Genomic DNA, 21,874 nt, shown 5'->3' on the forward strand with positions numbered 1-21,874 from the left:
TACGCTCTTCTTTCAAACGTTCAGCTTGTACGCTCTTCTTTGAAACGTTCAGCTTGTACGCTCTTCTTTCAAACCTTCTTTCAAAGAGCTTCAGCAGTGTGAGTCTCTTGGCTAGCGGATATGAGATCTCTCTTCTGTACTCCGATGTTGAGTTTACTGGAAGAACCCTGCCAGTTTGCTGAGCTCCTGACCCTGGCCTGCTCAACCAACACACAAGCATGCCAAAATCTCACTTACACATCAACACCCAAGGAAACAATCAAGATTTTAAAACGTTTTAATAAAGAATATTGGATTGCTAAACCAGCAAGCCAGCATCTTTTACACTTGCACATGATTTTCAGCTCCAAAAAAACAGAATACTGTGAATTTATACAGCTGTAAACCAGCACACTGTACAATCCGACACAATTTTCCAGTCCCAAGAAATGCCGGATTAGACCCATTTTACTGTATATATGTGTTTTGGTTTATTAAAAGCTCATTATTATGGCTTGCCCATCTAAAAACAAAATCCAGCAGGGTTCGCTTGTTCTATTGTGGGTCTTCCATGAGAGTCCTGAGCTCCATGTTCACACCTGATGCTGTTCCACGGCAGATCTGTGATTGCATGCTGATACTCCTGTGTTGTGCTCTGCTGTTTCTCTGCTCTTCTCAATGATGGATTCGCTGCAAGACTGCTTTGGTTACTCTTTTTTCATTTTAATAAGTTCCCATCGGCCATTGCCACACAGCTTCAGCATCAGGTCATGATACTGGAAACCAAGAAAGAAGAAGACATCATAACATAAGACAAGGCTCGTCCCTTGTTAGCACAGCATTCACCCCGACTAGGGCGGATCTCATTTAAAAGCACCGAATCGAGTCTCTTTTTAAATGTTCCCAGTGTTTTAGATCCTACTGGATCAACTGGTTGGCTATTCCATGCATTTATAACTCTCTGTGTACCTTCTGTTCTGAACTTACTTTTACTCAGCTTCCATTTGTGCCTCTTGTTCTACTCTCTGTGCTAAATCTGCAGTAGTGTCTCGGGTTAACTAACATCAGACATTTGTTTCTCTACCACTCTAGAAAAAGAACCCACTGAGATCTGAATCTAATTTGGAGGGACCCAGAAGCAGCCAGTCAAACAACAGTAACAGCAGACTGAGCCAATCTGACTGGGATTCTAACCAAAGATGAATCAGTACTGCTTAAGCTGTCATGGTACTTCTAGGACAATGGTGGGCACAGTAATCACAACTTAAAGTTGTGCACTGGCTGCGTTCCTATTGTATATTAATATGGTTATAGGGGTTCCTTGCAGAACTCTGTGTGACTCCTCGCTCTGCTGTGCTACGGAGTTTGAGTGAGAATGCGTGTCTGTACCTTCTCCAGGCTGCTGCGATGTCCCAAGCTGATTAAGGTCATCCCCAGCTGTTTGCAGGCTCGGTACATCTGGTCCTGTACCTCCTCAGTCAGCGCACTCGTCGCTTCATCCAGAACTACATGGGGGGGATGGGAACGCATGATCAGTACACTACAGGCAGGCAGGCAGCCTGACTTCATTTGAAGAATGCGTTTCTCAGCACACCACAATGTTAACACTGAGTCTGCCATACCGTCGGTACAAACCTGCGTATTTGGGCTGCAGGTAAAACAGTCTAGCGAAACAAAGCCTCTGCATTTCACCGGGCGACAAAACATCATGCCTGAAATACAGCCCCGCCCCCCAAAAAAAAAAACCATTCACATTCACCTGCTACCACACCACTTCACAATCCTTTCAGAGCAACTGTTTTCTGAAGAGGCCCTATCTGACATACAGTGGGCCCTACAAAGCTTTAACTAATTCATTTGTTCATAGTTACAGTTGTGGAAAAGGCCCAGTGGTTCACATTTACTGATGGCATGCTTCTCTCTTGCAGTGGGAGTCTTATTTGCATTCCTGCTGCAGTATGGTTTTCACTGTAATTTATATTGATTTGGTACTTATTGTTCACATACCACTGAAACCTTATCTGTGCCATGAACCCTAATAGGATATGATGTTGATCAGAAGAGTTTTTGCACAATTATCTAGGTCTTTCCAGGTCATTATACAGGTAATAACAGCAGAAGAAAAGTGATCTATCTGCAATAATAACAATAATAAATCATTGAAGCTTACCAGTTCCAGTCAACCTTCTTATCTAACCCTCCTGTCCTTTTTAAAATGCTGGCCTATAATTGAAAAGGTATCCAATGGTTGATAATGTTGTGTTTGTGGTTTTGGAATATCAGTGTTTTAAGTCTCAAGGTAATTTGATAATCTACAAGCTTGAGAGCAGGTACTTACCACTCCAGCAAGTTCTAAGAATGTCATTATTCTTTCATCATCCACAGATCCTGCCAATGTCCAATGAAAACAAAACAAAAAGAAAACACAAAAAAGAACTGATAAAAGGCTTTGTGTTTTAACACAGACTACAGAGGCAATTCATGATTTGTTGCTAGCAGGAATAACAAACACATAAACAAATCTTAAAGAAGGCTAGCCAAAAGCAATACAGCTTACCTGCGACAGGATAAATCTTCTTCAATGGATAAATCACCTGTTAATTAAAAATGAATCAGCACCGTGATACATACAACGCATCAATACAACAATATTTACCCTCTAGAAAGCAATCCGGAGCGATGCGACCTTCACGCTGCAGAATGTACGTTAAACAATATGTATCAATCCTCCTTAGAAAATAGTCAGCACAGAAAGTGTGAAAGGGTTGACCATACAAACTCAGCAATGTGCAAATGTACCTGTTCTCGTAGCGTCCCGTCTGTGAAGTACGGCTTCTGTGGGAGAAACAGAATCCCACGAGGTCCAAAGCAGGCCCACATCTCAACAGAACCTGCAAAAACCCATCGGACCAGCTGTCAGTCCATCGGCGAGCGCTGTAATGCTACACTGCTTCATTCTATTTTAGGGCCACATTTTTGACTGTGAAACACCTTACCTGGAGCAGAGGAGTGAAATTACAAAGTCAAAGAGATGTGCGTTAAGGTGACATTTTCTTCTCTTACAGAGAAGACAAGCTGAATGGCACTCGGGGATGGAGATGAAATCTAAAGGGCAAGATTTTCAAAGCTTTTACTCCAGTCTTTAATTAACTCCTATTTTTTGGAAGAGAAAAAAAAAAACCTACTCATTTTATAAAAGTAGAAAAAATAGGAGTTAATGCTTTGAAAATCCTAAATCTCTAAGGCAACAGGCTGCCCCTTCCCCCTTACCGCTGGTGCTCTCCCAGAGCCTATTAAGGACCCGCAGCAGGGATGTCTTCCCAGTGCCTGTGTTCCCCACCACCAGCAGGTTGTTTCCCTGGGAGATTTTCAGGTTGAGATCTTTGACTAGCAGCTCATCAGAGAAGGGTGATTTGTAGGACAGTCGCTTGAGAGTGAACGCTGTGTCGGCAGAGCACGTCTGCATCTCCAGGTCGCTGTTTGGAAGGAAAGCAGCATTTGTACTTCACTGTTTTGCACGGTTGAAACCCAAACAATGAAATTACACACTGACCGAACACCCAGACATTTCCTACCTGTCGAAGTCATACGATTCCCCTGAAACGGGATCGTAGTCACTCTGCTTTCGGGCAATCTCCTGCATAACCTCCATCAGCTCTCCGATCCTAGAGAGAAGCAACGCAGATTACAACAGCAGCCGGCACTTTAACCCTAGTAATGTAAGGTCTCAGTGATTACTGTATAAGAAAAACACTAACCCTAATTAACCAGCATTGTTTCCTACTGGTTCTGTAACATTACAGATATTCAAAACAATGGTACACACCCTCCCTTGAGAAAACCTTAAAGATATATAATCTTTATATAAGACTTATATATTTGGCTTTCATGGTCCTACAAGACATCGTTGAGAGTCAGCACTATGTTTACCACAGACCATTTTGTAGCTGATATTTATAGTAATGTACCTTACCAACCTACCTGTGAGTGTAGCCAGCCACGTCAGACACGGTTGTAGACAGATCCATCAGCTGGCTGAAGCAACTTATCAAGTAAATGGAAACAAAGGCATTCTGGGAACAGAGTGGAGGGGGGGGGGGAGGGGGCAGGAGGTAGTGCTTTATTAATGATGGCTAATTTCCTGTTCTGCTAAGTAGGTTTCTAATGCAGTGCTGATGACCTCTGGGGCCTGTTTTATAGCAGTCGAAGCATCTCTTGGCTTCTCGTTATTTTGAGAAAGGTGACGCTGATAGTTCGAATGGTGTTTCTGAAAGCTGGAATGGTTGCTGTAATTTAAAATGTTCTTTTACTGTGGAAGATAGCGACATCTTGTGGAGACTACTTTAAACTGCAGCTGACTACATCTGGCTTCCCTGAATGGACACCAAACACCTCTAGGAGCCTGGGTGCATACTATTTGAAGATAGCTGTGCTAAGATGCAACACCTTGTTTACAAGGATGTCCAGCACCCATTTACAGTGGAAACTGAAGACTGTTTTCTAATGTATGCATGCTTTATTCACCCGTATAATGATTTATTGCTGCCTAACCCTTAACCTGGAGCCTGCATCACTGGCTGCCTCAGCACTTACCACTGAGCTGCTCCAGACTGCACATTGTTTTCAAAAGTAATACTTACATTTTTGTCTTTTTCCCGCACTTTTTCTCACCTTGCTAATGAGGGCGCTGAGTTCTCCAGGAGTGAGTTTGTCGTAGACCCCAGCGAAAATGGGAATGGCGATCACCATGAAACTGAGGATGCTCCCCAGGTAATCAAACGTGTTCACCCCAACTGAGGGAAAGGAAAGGCACTCGGTTATAAAGACGCATTACACAGCATGGGCTGCTGGCAGGAGGGCAGCGCTTTACTGAGTGCATGAGACGAGGCTGACACTCAGGTCAGAACCACCGTGTGTCTCTTTTGATTTAGAGGTGGGGTATCAGGTGAGATCCACCATGTGTCTCTTTTGATTTAGAGGTGGGGTATCAGGTGAGATCCACCATGTGTCTCTTTTGATTTAGAGGTGGGGTATCAGGTGAGATCCACCATGTGTCTCTTTTGATTTAGAGGTGGGGTATCAGGTGAGATCCACCATGTGTCTCTTTTGATTTAGAGGTGGGGTATCAGGTGAGATCCACCATGTGTCTCTTTTGATTTAGAGGTGGGGTATCAGGTGAGATCCACCATGTGTCTCTTTTGATTTAGAGGTGGGGTATCAGGTGAGATCCACCATGTGTCTCTTTTGATTTAGAGGTGGGGTATCAGGTCAGAACCACCGTGTGTCTCTTTTGATTTAGAGGTGGGGTATCAGGTGAGATCCACCATGTGTCTCTTTTGATTTAGAGGTGGGGTATCAGGTGAGATCTACCATGTGTCTCTTTTGATTTAGAGGTGGGGTATCAGGTGAGATCCACCATGTGTCTCTTTTGATTTAGAGGTGGGGTATCCTATTTGATGCAGTCAATGGGCTCAAAAAGAATACAATAGAATACAAGGATGGATGGATGTCTGCAAGAGGGTACAGTCAAAATTCTTATATTCCTCCCTGTAATACAACACATGCAGTGGTTTAGTTTAACCTAGGAAAATGTCTTTCTCTGCTACTATTTCACCAGATGATTTCATTTGAGTACACTAAACCTATTTCAAGTTGCATTCTGAAATGTATGCATCTCCTATGTCTGTAAATCTGTGTTTGTGATTGCCTGGCTCTTTAAGAGCTTCTTGGTTGTCAGTATGGGATCTGTGAGGTTAGACAGTGCAAAGGATTGTTCCTGTTGTCAAGATGTAAAGCTTATTTTGTATAAAGGACCAGCACAAGGTACTGAAACCAGCACGCAACCCCCGAGGTGTCAGAACAACAGAAAAGTCTTTCAAATGACGTACTGTACAACCACAGCTCCTTGTTCATGAGGCTCCTCTGGGTCGTCAGGAGGGTGTGAAGCCTTTGGTTGGTCCGCATGTGTTCCACTTTTCCTGCCCTGCCCAGCAGACAGGAGAGGGGAAGCAGTCATTCAACAAACAGAATAAACTGAAGAAAAGGGAAAAAATGACTGCTGACGTTCCAATGTGGGCACGGCTCAGCACTCTTACCTGTAGAATGCTACGGACTCTGCATTGACCCGGATCTGCATGTGTTTGAACCTACAGAGAGAGCACAGAATCAGGATTATCCGACACGTAGTCCTTGAGAGTTAGCACCAGCACTAATTAGTATTCTTAGCTCTATATGGCTTGTGTTAATTAATCTTAGCAAAACTCTACGTGCTATACAGTGTAATAGGAGTGTTACTCCCCATCACTGGTATGTTAATAGGATATTTCTAATATGCACAATTTAGCCTGCAAAAGCAGATATGTGTGTTCAGGATATTGTGTAAAATGACTGCGTCTCAGGATGTCACGTGTACGGAACTTGAGCAATATGGTTGTTGGCAGCAATAGTAATAGTTTTACAGTACTGTTACCTCACCACAGCAGTGTTTATTTTGCAAAGAGATATAATCTGCCATACAACACTAAACAGTGATGGAAATAAGACTCCCAGCATTGCATAGCAGTTTGATCCATTCCTGGTTTTACTAGTTTAATAAGACACACCCAAGCTTGTTACCTACACACTGTGGCTAATCAAGCTCGTGGTAAAACCTGGAATGGGTGAAACTGCTATGCAGCAGAAGTCTTATTTCCATCCTTGCTAGGATGCAATGATTTCAAATGTACAGGTCAGGAAGCTGTGTCTTTACCTGAAATCCCCCTCCAGTTTTTCCTGTTCAACCAGAGTCGACACGATGGGTCCCATAAACACTTTATTCACAACGGTCCCGATTATGAAGTAGATGAAGATACTGACGGGCCCTTTCCAGCCAGTGCTGTCGATAAAAAGGGTTACGATGACTGGGGAGAGAGCAACGAACGCCCAACAAAGATCAGAACTGGGTTTGGGCCAGAGCTGGGGTCAATTCCAATTCCCATTCCATTCAATTCCAATTCCAATTCCAATTCCAATTCCATTTGACAGGGATGGGAATTAGAATCTAAGCCTTGCAATGCACTTTGATTGTTTTGCCATTTGGAACTGGAATTGATTAAAAGGGAATGGGAATTGGAACTGGCGCAAACACTGGTTTGAGCAAAAAAAATAAATAAAAAAAAGCTACATAAATAATCTAACAATCTAAAGAAATACCAGAAGGCTTCTTAGGTGAATGCAATGAGAATAGATAAAAAAAAAATAGGTATGATGGCAAAAGCTTGATATTAAACTCCTTAAATACCTTCGGCAGGGCGTGTCTTACCTGTGAAAGCACTGATAAGTGTAGTACACCAGAGTAAAGGGAGAGATGAGGAGTTTGCTGGCCATGGTGCTCATCTGCTTACAGAATCTCTCTGCATCCTGGCTGATTCGCTGGTCTCTGTCACAAAAACAAACTGGAATACTGGACAAGTCTGTGCAAACAATTCCATTTCATATTTCACAGAATATTAAAGTACTTGGTCCTATTCACAAAGCTTGAACTAATAGTCTTTTTTTCTAATTCAATACAGTTCAATAATCGTGAAACTATTCCAGACTGTGTCTGACCTTGTTATAGTTGTGATATGTGGAAAACGGGAACAGTTTCAGGAAAACAAACTGTATTGTATTCATGATGACAGGGATGGGAATTAGACTCTAAGCATTGCATAGCACTTTGATCCATTTACTATGAGTTTAGTAAGACTCACCTGAGCTTGTTACCTATACACTGTGGCTAATCAAGTGTGTAGTAAAACCTGGAATGGGTGACTCTGCTATGCAGTAGGAGTCTTCTTTCCATCTCTGTTATAACATGGGAGAATGCTGTAATGCTGGTAATAAGAGGAGGAAGTGTGGGCAGCCAAGCTTTGTGGTACCGGGGGCTTACGGGTTATCAATGTCTTCTCTGAGCATGTTGAGGGTGTAATAGACTCTCCCTTGGAAGTAACACTGGTGTAGATGTTCTGTCAGGCTCTTCCTCCAGTTTACATACATGAGACTCGAGATGTACTGGTCCAGACTCTTCAACTGGGGAGGAAAACACCTTCCATTTACGATGTGCCAGCCTCACTTTATACCCAACATCAGAGCCAACTGAATCCATTTAAAAAGAAATACAGTATTAAACAAATCACTTGCTAAATAAATAAAGCAGAATAGCCTTTTTGAAATGTAGTCATAGTGAATTAAAAAACAGGATTTGGTCAGTTAATTCGATATAGCGTTTTATATATATATATATATATATATATATATATATATATATATATATATATATATATATATATATTTTTTAGTAAAACAAACACAATACAAGTCTGATAAAACATATTTATTTATGTTGTTTTAAGGATTTAAAATAGATTACTGGAAACACTTTTCTCCATGTAGTAAAACTTAGTAAAATGACTTGACCCAAGTTCACGCTAGAAGTCTTTCTTAATGTCTTAATGTTCTCTCTAGTGTAAGTGCAGCCCCCCTGCTGTCGACTTACTGCGGAGTTGATTGTGATTAAAAGAACGGCCACCAATGTGAGGTTTTTGAAGCCAGTGAGATCCTTGTCAGACAGGACCTCATAGAACTTGCTGGGAATGACACCCACCTGGTAAATGATCAACTGGGCTGTAAAGCAAAAAGGATTGCATGTGTCAGGCGCTGTGTAAATCTATACAAGCCAGCAGGAATCAGCACTGCACTGCACAAGCATACAATCCGGGGACACCGGCATTTAAAACAAACACTGCACTCAACAATAAATCCAATTTACACTTACAGTGTCGTTTTCAAAACCTTAGGCAGACTGCGAACTAACATATTATGGAGTGGAATGGTAAACATTTATAAATTAAACCACCTGTCCATAAGGATCAATTAAATTTAAAAACAGTTACTTAAAATGATCACCTGACCTCTTCTTTATATCGCTGGAGCCCTTAACACTCGTTTACTACAATGGGTGCAACATGATTTGAGTCTCCTTGGCCTGAACGCAAAAGCAAAAACGCAAGCTTTGCATCTTCCCGTTTGTTTGTTTGTTTGTTTGTTTGTTTGGTCTGTATTTCCTTTACTGCAGTTTAAATAAGGGAAATAAACCTCAGTGGCTGAGCAGAAGTTGTTAAATGGCGCTTTCTCCTGTCAGACCACACTTACCCAGAAGAGTAACAAAAAGCAGGGTCCCAAACATCAACACATTCTGGGAGGAACAAGAAGGGAAGAGGATTTTCTGAATGCGGCAGAGCCTCCGCACAAACTGCAGATCCAGCTTTGGTCTGGAAGTAAAAACAAGCCTGTGTCAGGTTTGAGTAAGGAAGTACAGTACATGAAGAGGCTTTACAGCTCCCTACTCAGCGACATTTACAAGCAACTCCAACAACACATCAGCATAACACTGGATCGCTTTCTGGTAGCTGGACGGTGCTCTTTTGTTTACTGCACCATAAACGGGAATCGCGAAATGAACTTTATCTGTAATGTTAAGTACCTATTGTCTAAGGAAGACCATCTAAGAAACAGCGTGCACTGAAAAGCAGTTATCGTTATTTATCGTTAGCTACTGTAGTTCATTTCGATTCTGAAGCATTATCAAGTTTATATTAAAATTAAAAAAAAAAAAGTTTGCCTAATAAAGCCTGATTTAACCATGCCAGTGTAACAGGCAATTGTGAATCATTCTACGTGTACTGTATTCAGCTTGCCATCAATCTTTCACCATAAACACAACCTGATAAGACACTCCTACCTTTTGCATTTTTTCTGATCTTGTTTTTCACTCTGAATTTGTGCCATTGAGGTAGAAAATTCAAATTAACACAGTTAGCAAAAATGTACTAATTTTGAAAACACATTATACAAAGGAAAAAAACAGTACTGAATTGCAACTGTCAAAATATAGGAGGAGTCTGAAACTGCTCGCGTCCCGCAGCTAACAATGAATGACTCAAACTAACTTCTTTTCTATGGCTTGTCAAGAAATGTGAGTTTAAAGTCTAAGGAAAGCACATGACAGGACTCGAGACGCAAAAACACTGTCAGATGGAGAAAACAGGAAACAAAACCACCGGCTACGCAATCTAAACTAATGCCGGGCATAAAAAACGAAGCAATGGATTTAAAAAAAAAACAACATTTATTTAATTGACCTTTAATTAAAACAACAACGAGTGTCAAAGTTAATTACTTTACAACTTAACGTCTATACATGCCGTTGAAAATATGATTTTGTTTTGAAAGATCAAGGATCAAAGAACCTACTTCCCGAAGCTAACGGAGAGACGACTTTGAATAAAATCGCAACCTAATGTTTGCCTGCCCTCTAGTGGTCAAATATATTTCATGCAGCTTTGCTGTAGTCTGAAGTGTATTTTGTAACAAACCGCCCATTGAAACTCACTTCAAATTAATTACGGGATTTGCTCAGTCGTAGGTACCGCTAACAAACTGTAGTTTAAAAACATAGCATAGTACATATTAACAAAAAAGGAGAAAAGAAACGAGACATAGTTTGCTGCTATTGTACCAAACTAGAATATATATTTACTGCATGCGTATGTTTTATTCCGGCCATGTAACGTTTTGTTTAATAATGGGAATACCAGTAAACCTCTGTGGGTCTAATTATATTTGATTTTCCACTGTGTAGATAGATAGATAGATAGATAGATAGATAGATAGATAGATAGATAGATAGATAGATAGATAGATAGATAGATATAAATTCATGGATCTATAAAGGATACATGATGTTATTCAATTTGATCTTAAAGAAATATTTACTACATTCCTTCATAGTTTTGTCTTTTGTGCACTTTAGTGAAAAATGTAATCAGATTACAGTAATATGTTACATTGAATGCATTAACCTGCTAATATAGAGTAAAACACAACACATTTACAATTTTCTAAATGCTGTTTTTACTACATGGCATTTTTATGGGAAATGAAAAATCTGTCTTTCTAGAATCATTTTATAGAATCTAAATAAAGAGTAAAAAAAACAATAGAGTAGAACACACTGTACACTCCTACCAGCCCCCCCACCGTGACTGTCCATTGAGTGTAAAGAGCATTGGCCTCTTGTCCTGAGTCTCACAATGCCAACATCAAGAACACAAGGGTTCAGGCTTATCTCGAAGCCACTCTCATATCCACCCCCTCAGTACCTGGAGATCTTTGAAGCCCCCCTCTCCCCCAGTGTGCCAGACAGCCGGAGCCATCCTCAATGTGGCACCATTTGCATTTTTAACACCTCTGAACTGCCCTCCTCTGTTTTCTCAATCTGTGGGGCAGACCCGTTAATCTGCACACTTCAAGTGTTTAATTGGTCAAGGTGAAGGTGTGTTGGGGGATGCTGCAGTCTCTGTGTTACTCAGTATTGCACATCCTGAGCCTGGGTCAGGCCAGCGTCACAATACACCAGATATCGGGGTCTGTTCTCTAACTGTTATTTTTTGCAGTCTGTTATTTACTCCTGTTGTTTGACGCCTGTCAATTTGATGAAACCTGAACCCAACCCCCAGAACAGCTTTCACTGCTGACACCAAAAGCCCGTCTTGAAGCCACTAGCAACAAAGGCCACCCATGAAAAACTCCAGAAGAATGACAAGTTTAGCAGTTCTGTTTCAAGCACACGATTCACGGAGGGAAGCGGTTTACATGAAAGGAAGTTGTAATCGGTCTTTGACTCAAGTGTGACAATGTTGTACTGATTTACACTCAATTCAATCACATGAACCAGACCAGGATGCACAGTGCGCTCCACAGTTTAACAGTGTGGTCCTGTTGTCCTCAGTGTGCTCCTGTTGTCCTCAGTGTGCTCCTGTTGTCCTCAGTGTGGTCCTGTTGTCCTCAGTGTGCTCCTGTTGTCCTCAGTGTGGTCCTGTTGTCCTCAGTGTGCTCCTGTTGTCCTTGTCAGATGGAGGATGATGCCGACTCGCAGGCTCATGAATTGTTTTTCCTGCTAAATGTTTTGAAAGTAGACACATTACACAAGATTCAAATGGTTTCCATTGGGATGACAGATACTGGTACTGTCACTTAGACCCACAGCATACCTTCCACTGAGTGACAATCCTAACCTTTTATAACTGGCTCAAGTGTTTCCACCCTCTCCCCCCGAACCTGACCATGAATGAACTTTATGAACTACATCGTCAGCAACTGAAAAAAACTTCTTACAAAGTTTAATTAGCAGCCCAGCTGATCACAGGCCAGTAGTCCCGCATGATTAAGTCACTGGGACCCTCAGGAAATTGTTTTAAGGAATTCCTATACCAACCCCTATACAATTTTCCCATAGTAAAACCATAGTAAAGTGTAATAAATCAAAGTGAAAGCAAGGTAAAGCATAGGAAAGCATTGTAAAGCACAGGGAGGTACTGCATGTTAAAGCATATTAAACAACAAACTGTGTAAAACTAACACTTATGAAAGTTTCCCTAATTAAAAGCATAGCAAAGTGTATTGAAACCTAGTGAAATCAGAGTAAAGTATAGGGAAGCATTGTAAGGCCCAGAGAGGTATGTTAAAGCATATTAAAAAAAAAAAAATCACGGTAAACTATGGTAAATGCAGAGTATAACCATGGAACAGCATGGGAAACCTACAAATTTAAGAAGAACATAAGAAAGAAAATAAGAACATAAGAACATAAGAAAGTTTACAAACGAGAGGAGGCCATTCAGCCCATCTTGCTCGTTTGGTTGTTAGTAGCTTATTGATCCCAGAATCTCATCAAGCAGCTTCTTGAAGGATCCCAGGGTGTCAGCTTCAACAACATTACTGGGGAGTTGGTTCCAGACCCTCACAATTCTCTGTGTAAAAAAGTGCCTCCTATTTTCTGTTCTGAATGCCCCTTTATCTAATCTCCATTTATGACCCCTGGTCCTTGTTTCTTTTTTCAAGTCAAAGAAGTCCCCCGGGTTGACATTGTCTATACCTTTTAGGATTTTGAATGTTTGAATCAGATCGCCGCGTAGTCTTCTTTGTTCAAGACTGAATAGATTCAATTCTTTTAGCCTGTCTGCATACGACATGCCTTTTAAACCCGGGATAATTCTGGTCGCTCTTCTTTGCACTTTTTCTAGAGCAGCAATATCCTTTTTGTAACGAGGTGACCAGAACTGAACACAATATTCTAGGTGAGGTCTTACTAATGCATTGTAGAGTTTTAACATTACTTCCCTTGATTTAAATTCAACACTTCTCACAATATATCCAAGCATCTTGTTAGCCTTTTTTATAGCTTCCCCACATTGTCTAGATGAAGACATTTCTGAGTCAACATAAACTCCTAGGTCTTTTTCATAGTTCCCTTCTTCAATTTCACTATCTCCCATTTACTATGCAACTTTCCAGTGGTAAGCTTTTATGAGGACAGCCCCATCCCAGTTCAGTTCATAAGCTTTTGGAAATGTAATCAACATGCATATCTAAAACAACAATCTCTTTTTTTTTTTGTTAAGCAAACTTGTGTACAGTACTATAAATGACACTTGTCCTGTAATAGCATTGCACTGCATTCACTGTAGTGCTGGTCATTAGCATTACATTGAAGTCTGCTCTGTGACGTCCTTCACGTAAAGTGGAAGGCAGCAGCTCGGCACCAGCTTGTCTTCGAGTCCAGCTGTGAACAAAACACCAGGCTGGACCTGACAGCCTGCAAAGGGGTCCAGGTGGCAGGGGGTGGGAGGCTGGGTCAGGATCAGAAGAAACACTTTGATTATGAACTCTGTTTGAGCAGAAGACACACAGAGAGGTGTTGAAAACGTTACCCTTCAAGACAACAGTGCCAGGCGTCCTGTACCCCCCTCCGCTAAAGAGAACGCAACACACATCAGAATAATAATATAACATGCTGCTTCTCACACTGTATCAATCCCCTGCTTGTCTGGACACTAAATCCACACCTGTTACTGCTGACAAACAACCCATGCGTTTTCACTGTTCCTGTTTGTTCATTTCACAGCAGCAGGAGCTAAATGTGTGGTGGATTCATAATAAAGATGATTGCTGCAGAATTATAGGCAAAGCAAAGCACCAGTGAGAGGCATGCCTGACAGCCTTGGGGTAATCTACTTAACTTCCAGTCTGAAGTCTGTAATGTGTTTATTGCATTTCACACTAAAGCATGAACGACACAGGACCACCCGAAGAAGACAAACAAACACAGATAATTCAGAGAAAACTCAAACATACTTGCTTGGAATGCCTGTTATTAGTAACCCATGGAAAGGTTCATGAGTTTTAGTTCAGACAAATAATCACAGCAGTCTAAATGCAAGGCTAAAATCGGTATAGTCCACTCTTACCTAAATGGAGGTGTTGGATGCAGTTGGAAAGCAAGGTGCAGTCAGTTGTGGTTTAATTGCATATAAAAGTGTCTAACCCTTCACGTGACCGTGTTTTTAGTGCTGGTGTGTTATCTGTGACCATGACCTGCCATTAAAGCTGTCCTCTATGCAATGCAGCACTTGTCTCCATTAGTTCCTGTAAGTTCAGTAGAAAGCCCCTCCAGTCAGGTGCTCCACTCTGGATCAGATGTGCTGGGCTGCTGGTGCTTTCTGCTCTTTGATGTGATCTGTGTGTGCCTCCCGCTAGAGTCCAGCAGAGCGCCTCACAAAGAGCTTGATGAACTGATAAAGAGCTGTTTGATATCTTTAAAGAACACAGTGCTGCTCTCAGACCCTGCTGGACTCAAGATCCCCCTGGCAAACAAACGGGCCAGGCAGGACATTTCTATTGAAGCTAGAGCTGCATTCTCCACAGCTCTAACAGAATTGCTGGGCTGTTCCCATGGGCCATTCAAAGCAATGTAAGATTTTGTTAAGAGATGGTATCTGTGTGCTAAGGTAATTGAATTATTAGGCTGCTGTGCCGGTGTAAACCGGACTTTCTAACTCGTATGTAAACTCAATAACATTTTACAATAAAAGGCACCGTTTTTGAGCAATTTTAGGGAAGAGTATAAAAATATCGACAGAAAATACTCTGCAAAAGAATGAAACTGATGCTAAAAGTTGTCCTAACAGAGAATAGAGTTTATTCCCCTAATACAAGAATGATAACAAACTATTTGTTTTCCTTTATAAAAGGTTAGCACTGCTTTTTGTTTACAGTTTTCCCATAATTATACAGTAACTATGCATTTCCCATAGGTTACCCTGGTTTGCCATGTTTATTAATATGCTTTACCGCACCTCGCTATTTTTTTTTACAATGCCTCCCTATGCTTTACCATGCTTTCACTGTGCTTTATTACACTGTGCTTTGATTTTACTATGGTGCATTCGTGTAGGGTTGTTGCAACACAATGCAGCCTTGTAGGCTGTGCAAAGTATACACGCCTTCAGAATTCGATTGTAAATCACAGCCTGTTTGGGGGATTGGTCGTCCCAGGCATTCTGCTGATCTCTTGAAAGGTGGTTCAGGACCTGTAAAAACACACCAATAGAAAAACACGACAACAATGGCGTGCTTTTAAAGGAACGCAAACTACCTGGCTGTGCCTAGTTAGTTAGCCTAACGTGTCAGTAATCGCTTTGGCGTTTATTGTGATTGACAGATAATAATAATAATAATAATAATAATAATAATAATAATAATAATAATAATCAGATCGAATTTCTGAAGATTTCAAACGTGCCTAAATACGATTACGACACATTAAACAAAACAAAACAATTAAAAATACGAGATTACTCGATAGGGCTAGTTTTATTAAAAAACTATAATTGAATAAAACAGAAAGTCGACAAATGAATATACTGGGTGCAGGAAGGCTTGGGTTTGGAATAGCCCCACCAGTACCAGGATGTTTGAGTCGGTTTTGCCTAATTTAAGAGGTGGGTTAAACGTGAATCGTATTATTCCTGTAGTTTGTAGTTATTACCGCGTGGCTCTATATAATTAAACAATTAACTAAATCGTATGCACTACAGGTGCGCGCAGCTAATCTGCTCATTTAACAATTCCTAAACCAAATCTAAACATGTGTAAGAGAATCGATAAATCTGCGGGTTTTGTGTAAACTCAGTTCAGTGCTTACAAAAACAAAACCTTCAAAGCGATGCGCATCAGACCGGTCACAGTGGATTTACCAGTCCAGGTAGAACAACACACAAGGTGAGAAGCGGCTTTGAGACCTGGCAGTGTTTACAAAGCATACGAGACAATGGCTGTTATCAAGGCACATTGAAATTGACCCGCGGCTTGATTAAGGATTCCCTCCCCCCTTTTTTTAAATCAGATGTCAAAAATAAACCGTTGATTGACAATTTCCCTTGAGGGAGGTACCATTTCAAACCCGCAATTCAAGATTTCACCCCACTTCATTTCAAGGTGGTATCGTTCGTACACACATCAGGTTGGAAAACCCGCTCCTGCAGAATGGGTTTGTAATGAGTTTTCTTTCCCAGTAAAACTATTTCGAACCGCGCATTGCGAAAAGAATTCAAAGTGGACGCCTACGAAAGGGGTTCTTTCACACCAGCGCAGGTACGTTTTAACTTCAAGTATGTTTTTGCAAACCACGTTGGCGACACTCCAGTATTAGAAATGGAGAATATTGTTTTTAGTGTGTTTTTGAGAAATGTATATATTTTTCTTTAACCCATTCCTGCTTGGCGATCTCCCATGGGGACGGGTAAAGAAACCTTTCTGAACACAGGAAGACGCAGATGCACGCTGAACGCGTATGAGGATGCCGTCCCATCCCAATCCATACCACCCCAATCTAAACCAATGACATTTCTTTTTAATGAAAAATATATTTATTAGGCCTGTGTGTCGAAAACGACTTTTTTCATTTTTTTAATTATACATATCAGAAATGATTTAAATGTAATACTAGGCTGGAATTTGAATAATAATGATAATAATAATTAACTTTTATATCTTATTATATTGAAACCTTCTTTTAGTTTTGTAGAAAGCTAAAACAAAAAGCTAAGTTGTAAATATAGCGGAAACACAGGCAACGTGGATCAGTATTGTGTCGATTACAGAATTACATTTATTACCTTTCAAACAACCGTAAAAAGTACTAGAGTGCAACTCTACTAAACAGATTAGTATTACAATATACGAGGAGAAAAAGAAGATTGTACATGAATAAAAAATGAAAGAAAATACAAGCTTGTGGCATTGAATTTGAGCATCCTTTTTAGTTCCGATCTGTGTCTTCAAAACTGGGCTCACGTAATATTTGTGTTGAATATTCGCATTGTTCAGCCATCTCCGTTTAGGTGTGCAATTGCAGAAAAGTATGTTTATTAATTTTATATACACCGTTGATGCGATTATCCAATTAAACAAACACGTTTCTGTTTTAGGGTTAGTTTAGTGCAGCTTCCAAATGGCACAAGTTTAATATACTCGATACAAAGTCTTTTGAATGTGTGGAAATATAGTTACAGTCGATCCAAATAGCTACCGATAATACTTTATAGAGATCTAACTCATGTTGGTCATTTTTAAAGGCGGCTTTATATTATTAAGGTAGTTTGCCCCTCTGTTTATAAAATAATGCACCAAAGTGTTTGTTCCTTTGTGAAACCATTTTGTAATGGTAAGCTAGAATCTGATTCATTTTCTTTTACACAAGGAGCTTGCTTCAGTCATTGGTGAGACTTTTTACTATCAAATGCACAATCGAATTCCAGCACAGTTTCTGAGTGATTTGCATAAACTAACTTAATTACATATATCACCCACTTCCATTCTAACGTGATATTACATTTGTACTGTTTTTGTTTTTGCAGAGATGATTCAAAGGCGTGAGGTTGTGCAGTCTGTGCTGAGGGAGCTGCAGGATGCTACAGAATGTGTTGGTTTGGGAAGGCTGGTCAGGGCTGCCCTGGTGGTGGAACATGCCCTGTCCAGTTTTCTCCTGCCTGGCACCTGTAATGAAGGCCATCCAGCAGGTGCAGACATCGACTCAACAGCTAGATGCCTTTACCCACAAGACGCTCCTGCCCACATGGTCCCGCTGGCTTGCAAAGGAGATGGAAATCTTCTGTTTGATGCCGCCAGCATGCTCCTTGTTGGGAACACTAGCCTGAGCTTGGAGCTTCAAGTCAGGACGGTGGTGGAGTTGCTGCTTCGCAAGCGGTACTACCTCCACGGGATGATCGACTCCAAAGTCATGCTGCAGGCAGCCAGGTTTTCCCTGTGTACAGAGGAGTCGGCAGAGCAGATGAACTTGTCCATGGCGGTGTTGGAGGCTATCTTTGATGCTGACGTGAAAGCCACTTGCTTCCCTGGAACGTTTGCCAATATGTGGCACGTCTACGCCCTCGCGTCTGTCATTCAGTGCAACATCTACTCCATTTACCCCATGCGCAACCTGAAGATCCGCCCGTACTTCAATCGACTCATTCGCCCGAGGACGTGGCCGCAGGGCTCTGAACTGATGACGCTCCATATCATGTGGTCAGGTGAACTGGAGTCCGAGACTGTCTTCAAACCTCAGCACTTTGTGCCGGTCATGCGAACCAAGGATGCTCAGATGGGGAGCCCCGATGATGAACATCATGCCCTCCCTTTAAAGACTTTGGAACTCTTGAACCAGGATCCCCAGCTCTCGTACTCCAGCCTCAAAGACCGGTACAACATCACAAAGAGTACTTTCTATCGGTGGAAGAGGCAGACCCAGGAGCACAGAAAGAAAGCCGCAGCGAGGTACGAGGCCAAGCACTTCCTCCAGATGTGCTTTGCAGAGGGCAAGCTGTTGCCTCTTAATCAGTTTAAGGAATTCTTTCCTGAAATCTCCAGGTCAACTTACTATGCTTGGAAGCATGAGCTGCTCCAGGCAGGCAGTGGTGGTGATACCTTCATGATCACAAAGAAGCAGGAAGTAGGAGGCAATGGAGATGTTTTGGAGCAGGAAGGTTGGTTGCCTCCAGAAAGACATCTTCAGAATTATTACGGGAGCGTACCAGTCGCCAACGTCCCGATCAGCCCCAACAATGAGAGGCTGGTTGGCGATCGAGCCCAGAACTTTGCTTTCATGCAGGAAGCCAAAAAGTGCTTGCAGAACTGTATTGCAACAAACGCCCTACTTCCATACAGGAACTTTAAAAAAAGTTTTCCTGGGATTTCTAGGTCAACCTACTACAACTGGAGGAGAGAAGCCATAATGGCCAACCCCGGTTTTAAAGACACCTTTGGCAGCAGTGAGGATAGCTTGGACGCAGAGAGAAGCCCTCTTGCAGAGGCACAGTGTCCAGTAAAAATGGAAGCCCTTGTGCGTTTTGCTAAGGTGACCCGTGGTGAAAGGCATAAAAAAAGTTTCTACTCCTCTTTTGAGAGACGGAAAAAGCTCAGAGAAGAGGCCAAGAGGTGGGTTCAGAAGTGGGGGCTGGCCTTCTCCCATTTCAAAGTCAAGTACCCTACGATTTCTTCGTCCTCCTTTTGGTTTTGGAAGAAAACCGTTGCAGTTAAGAAAGCGGAGAAAGCCTTTAACTGGGATGCAGACTGGTCCAAATCTTCAGTTTCTACTCGCCCGGTTCTCAGCGAGCAAACCACGCTGGAGAGTGAGCTTGTGCCGTCGTTCGAGAAGAGTAACGAACATTTGGACAAGAGGCCCTTCAGTCCCTACAATGCAACGATCTCGGCGTACACAGTTTCTGATAAGAGTATGGATGACCAGGTCTTTGTCATGGATGTTGTAGCCCTTGCAAACTTTAAGGCCAAGGCTAAGCTCTTCCTGCAGCAACGCTTTGAAGAAAAATCCTTCCCCACATTCAAGGAGTTCAGGTCCTATTTCCCCCTCACGCCACGCTCCACCTATTACATGTGGAAAAGGGCTCTGCATCACGGCCTCACGTTAGTACATGGATGACTTTTTTTGGGGGGGGGGGACAAATAATTAAAGTAACAGCAACAGGCTAAAAACTGAAGTCCAGGTTTTCTTTAGCTTGTAAATCCATTTTATTTTAAGACCTCTGTTTTTCATGTAAATGGTTTACCTTGCTAAATTGTTTTCCAAGCTTTTAAACCAATTATTCAGTGTCTGCTTACAAATGGGTTTTCATGCTTTTTCTGTTCAGGAATACTGTATGTGAAGTGGCACAGGGACACTTTTTCATTTCCTTGGTTTAATCAGATCATTGCATTGAGCTCTTGGATTTGAACACACAACCCCTCACTTGCTTGTTTATTATTATTATTATTATTATTTGTTTATTTAGCAGACGCCTTTATTCAAGGTGACTTACAGAGACTAGGGTGTGTGAACTATGCATCAGCTGCAGTCATGTATAACAACTGTTTGGATCAGTATTTCAATTTAAATATCCTCCGAATAGTTCTTTGGGCAAACCCGTACTGTATATAATGTCTTGTAATTTTATTTTCAGTGCTTTGGTACCTTTGAGTCGTAGGGGACTCTGCTTTTTTTCCCCAAAAAAAACAATTAGTTAATTATTGTTATGAGTTTTTTGTGTAAAGATCTTTCTGCACGGTTTGATGGTATATACAGATATATATTTTTTAGATGCAGCCTATGTATGTGAAAATGTAGAACAATGCCTCATTTTAAGCGGCACAAAAACCACCACTGATGTGACAAGGTGTGTGTTAGTTTTCTGTTTGGGGTGGAGGAGGGTGTAATCAAATGCATTCCAAACCGTTTTGAAATCCACTGAAGGCGGGGGTCACTAATTATGTTTAGAAAAATGATCACTTTAATTTGTTCAGAGGCAGTCTACACTGAATACTGATTGCAGCTGTGTCCCACAGTAATCCACATGTTTATGGCCACAATATTACACGACTGGCTCAGGTTAATGTGCCAATGTACGTTTTTTGGTGAGGTGGTCAACTGACAATTAATGTCTTTGTGGTTTTGTGTATTTATATGAGAAATTGGAGCTGTCTGATTTTCGGACCGAAAAGCATGAATATAATAAATCTTAGTAAATGAAGCCGGTTTTGTCTCTTTGTTGTTTTTGGGTCAGTCCACCGTTTTCCTGTTCGTTCTACATAGTTACTTTGCACCTAAAGAGTCACAGTTCGTAGCATGACACCCCAATTGTTCCATTTGATAAGATAGTAAATAAGCTGATTTGATTATTTTCTCGTTTTTGTATTGCTATAATGTAGTGTCTTTTTAGAATACTTTAAAAGTTTTGAGCTACAAATCAAAGAAAATAAATGTGTATCCAGTTAATCTCTGGCCTCTGAGCTACCCTATAGCTATTTGCTCCCCCATATGAGCTGAAACCACTGAACTGTGCCTTTGTAATGAAAGTGGATTTTGTGCCGACACCAGAAACCACCAGCTTGAAGCTCCTTCCAGGCACCAACAGCCTTTTGATTTGAGAGGTTTACCTCGGGAAGCCAAAGCTTGTTTGTGTTCTGCAGGGTCTGTGTGCTTCCAGATATCTGTATGCAGAGGCTGTGTACTGCATGTCCCTGAGATACAACAGCCTTTCCAATTTATCAGCAAGCCAACGTCGACAAACGCAGTAAACACTATGCAGTATTTGTAGTGTGTGGTTTTCAACAGTATTTAAAGATTAAGCATGTGTTTTTTATTTTATTTTAAGAAGGATGCATTAGTTAGACCTCCTGTCTTATTTAAACCTGAAATGGGGCCAATGATTTCTTCTTATCCTGAATATGAATTGTTGAGTTTATTGTAACTGAAGTATCGTAGCTGAGGTGAAGTGAAAACGTTTTCATTTTACTCTCTTCAAATACAGTTTTAAACGTGCGCTGTTTGACTCTTTCTGGTTTGTTGTCTTTATCATTATCTTAAAGGATGTTTCTGTCTATCTATAGTGTCGTTTCTTGTACCCATTACGTGCCATCGTCCTCGTTTGAGGACGGACTACTTTGTCATTTTTTGGAGCATTTTTAACTGCCCTCCACCTGT

The 21,874-nt window shown here is 41.3% G+C and overlaps 2 protein-coding genes across 6 annotated transcripts; one reads left to right on the forward strand and one right to left on the reverse strand.

Annotated features, from left to right (window-relative positions):
* Window positions 1-261: 261 nt before the first annotated feature.
* Window positions 262-10,239, reverse strand: LOC117422714 (lysosomal cobalamin transporter ABCD4-like). Of its 4 annotated transcripts, none has more exons than XM_058988034.1 (19): window positions 9,740-10,235; window positions 9,151-9,269; window positions 8,603-8,622; window positions 7,889-8,028; window positions 7,280-7,396; window positions 6,728-6,853; window positions 6,075-6,125; window positions 5,868-5,962; window positions 4,651-4,772; window positions 3,961-4,052; window positions 3,555-3,644; window positions 3,250-3,455; window positions 2,779-2,870; window positions 2,537-2,573; window positions 2,318-2,367; window positions 2,150-2,202; window positions 1,615-1,691; window positions 1,369-1,484; window positions 262-755 (listed from the first exon to the last, which is right to left on the reverse strand). In XM_058988034.1, exons 1-19 carry the CDS (start codon window positions 9,784-9,786, stop codon window positions 687-689), a joined length of 1,719 nt encoding a protein of 572 aa, XP_058844017.1. In that variant the 5' UTR covers window positions 9,787-10,235; the 3' UTR covers window positions 262-686. The 4 variants fall into 4 exon arrangements, 3 of the variants coding, with proteins under 3 accessions (XP_058844017.1, XP_058844016.1, XP_058844018.1); XM_058988033.1 differs by having other exon boundaries at window positions 8,495-8,622; XM_058988035.1 differs by lacking the exons at window positions 8,603-8,622; window positions 9,151-9,269; window positions 9,740-10,235 and adding an exon at window positions 8,495-8,592 and having other exon boundaries at window positions 7,889-8,094.
* Window positions 10,240-15,968: 5,729 nt separating this feature from the next.
* LOC131697634 (vertnin-like) lies at window positions 15,969-20,921 on the forward strand. 2 transcript variants are annotated; one of them, XM_058988039.1, is made up of 2 exons: window positions 15,969-16,119; window positions 17,757-20,921. In XM_058988039.1, the coding sequence occupies exon 2, from the start codon at window positions 17,759-17,761 to the stop codon at window positions 19,835-19,837; it is 2,079 nt and encodes a 692-aa protein (XP_058844022.1). In that variant the 5' UTR covers window positions 15,969-16,119; window positions 17,757-17,758; the 3' UTR covers window positions 19,838-20,921. The 2 variants fall into 2 exon arrangements, with proteins under 2 accessions (XP_058844022.1, XP_058844021.1); XM_058988038.1 differs by lacking the exon at window positions 15,969-16,119 and adding an exon at window positions 16,127-16,491.
* The last annotated feature ends 953 nt before the right edge of the window (window positions 20,922-21,874 follow it).

This window comes from Acipenser ruthenus, chromosome 15, assembly GCF_902713425.1.
Source record: "Acipenser ruthenus chromosome 15, fAciRut3.2 maternal haplotype, whole genome shotgun sequence".
Classification (NCBI taxonomy): Eukaryota; Metazoa; Chordata; class Actinopteri; order Acipenseriformes; family Acipenseridae; genus Acipenser; species Acipenser ruthenus.

Coding starts and splice junctions, on each gene's coding strand:
- LOC117422714 (XM_058988033.1), bottom strand. CDS start 9,786: ATGGCACAAATTCAGAGTGAAAAACAAGATCAGAAAAAATGCAAAAG. Junction 9,270..9,739: donor GATCAGAAAAAATGCAAAAG/GTAGGAGTGTCT, acceptor TTTTACTTCCAG/ACCAAAGCTGGATCTGCAGT. Junction 3,645..3,960: donor GTGGCTGGCTACACTCACAG/GTAGGTTGGTAA, acceptor GCTTCTCTCTAG/GATCGGAGAGCTGATGGAGG.
- LOC131697634 (XM_058988039.1), top strand. CDS start 17,759: ATGATTCAAAGGCGTGAGGTTGTGCAGTCTGTGCTGAGGGAGCTGCAG.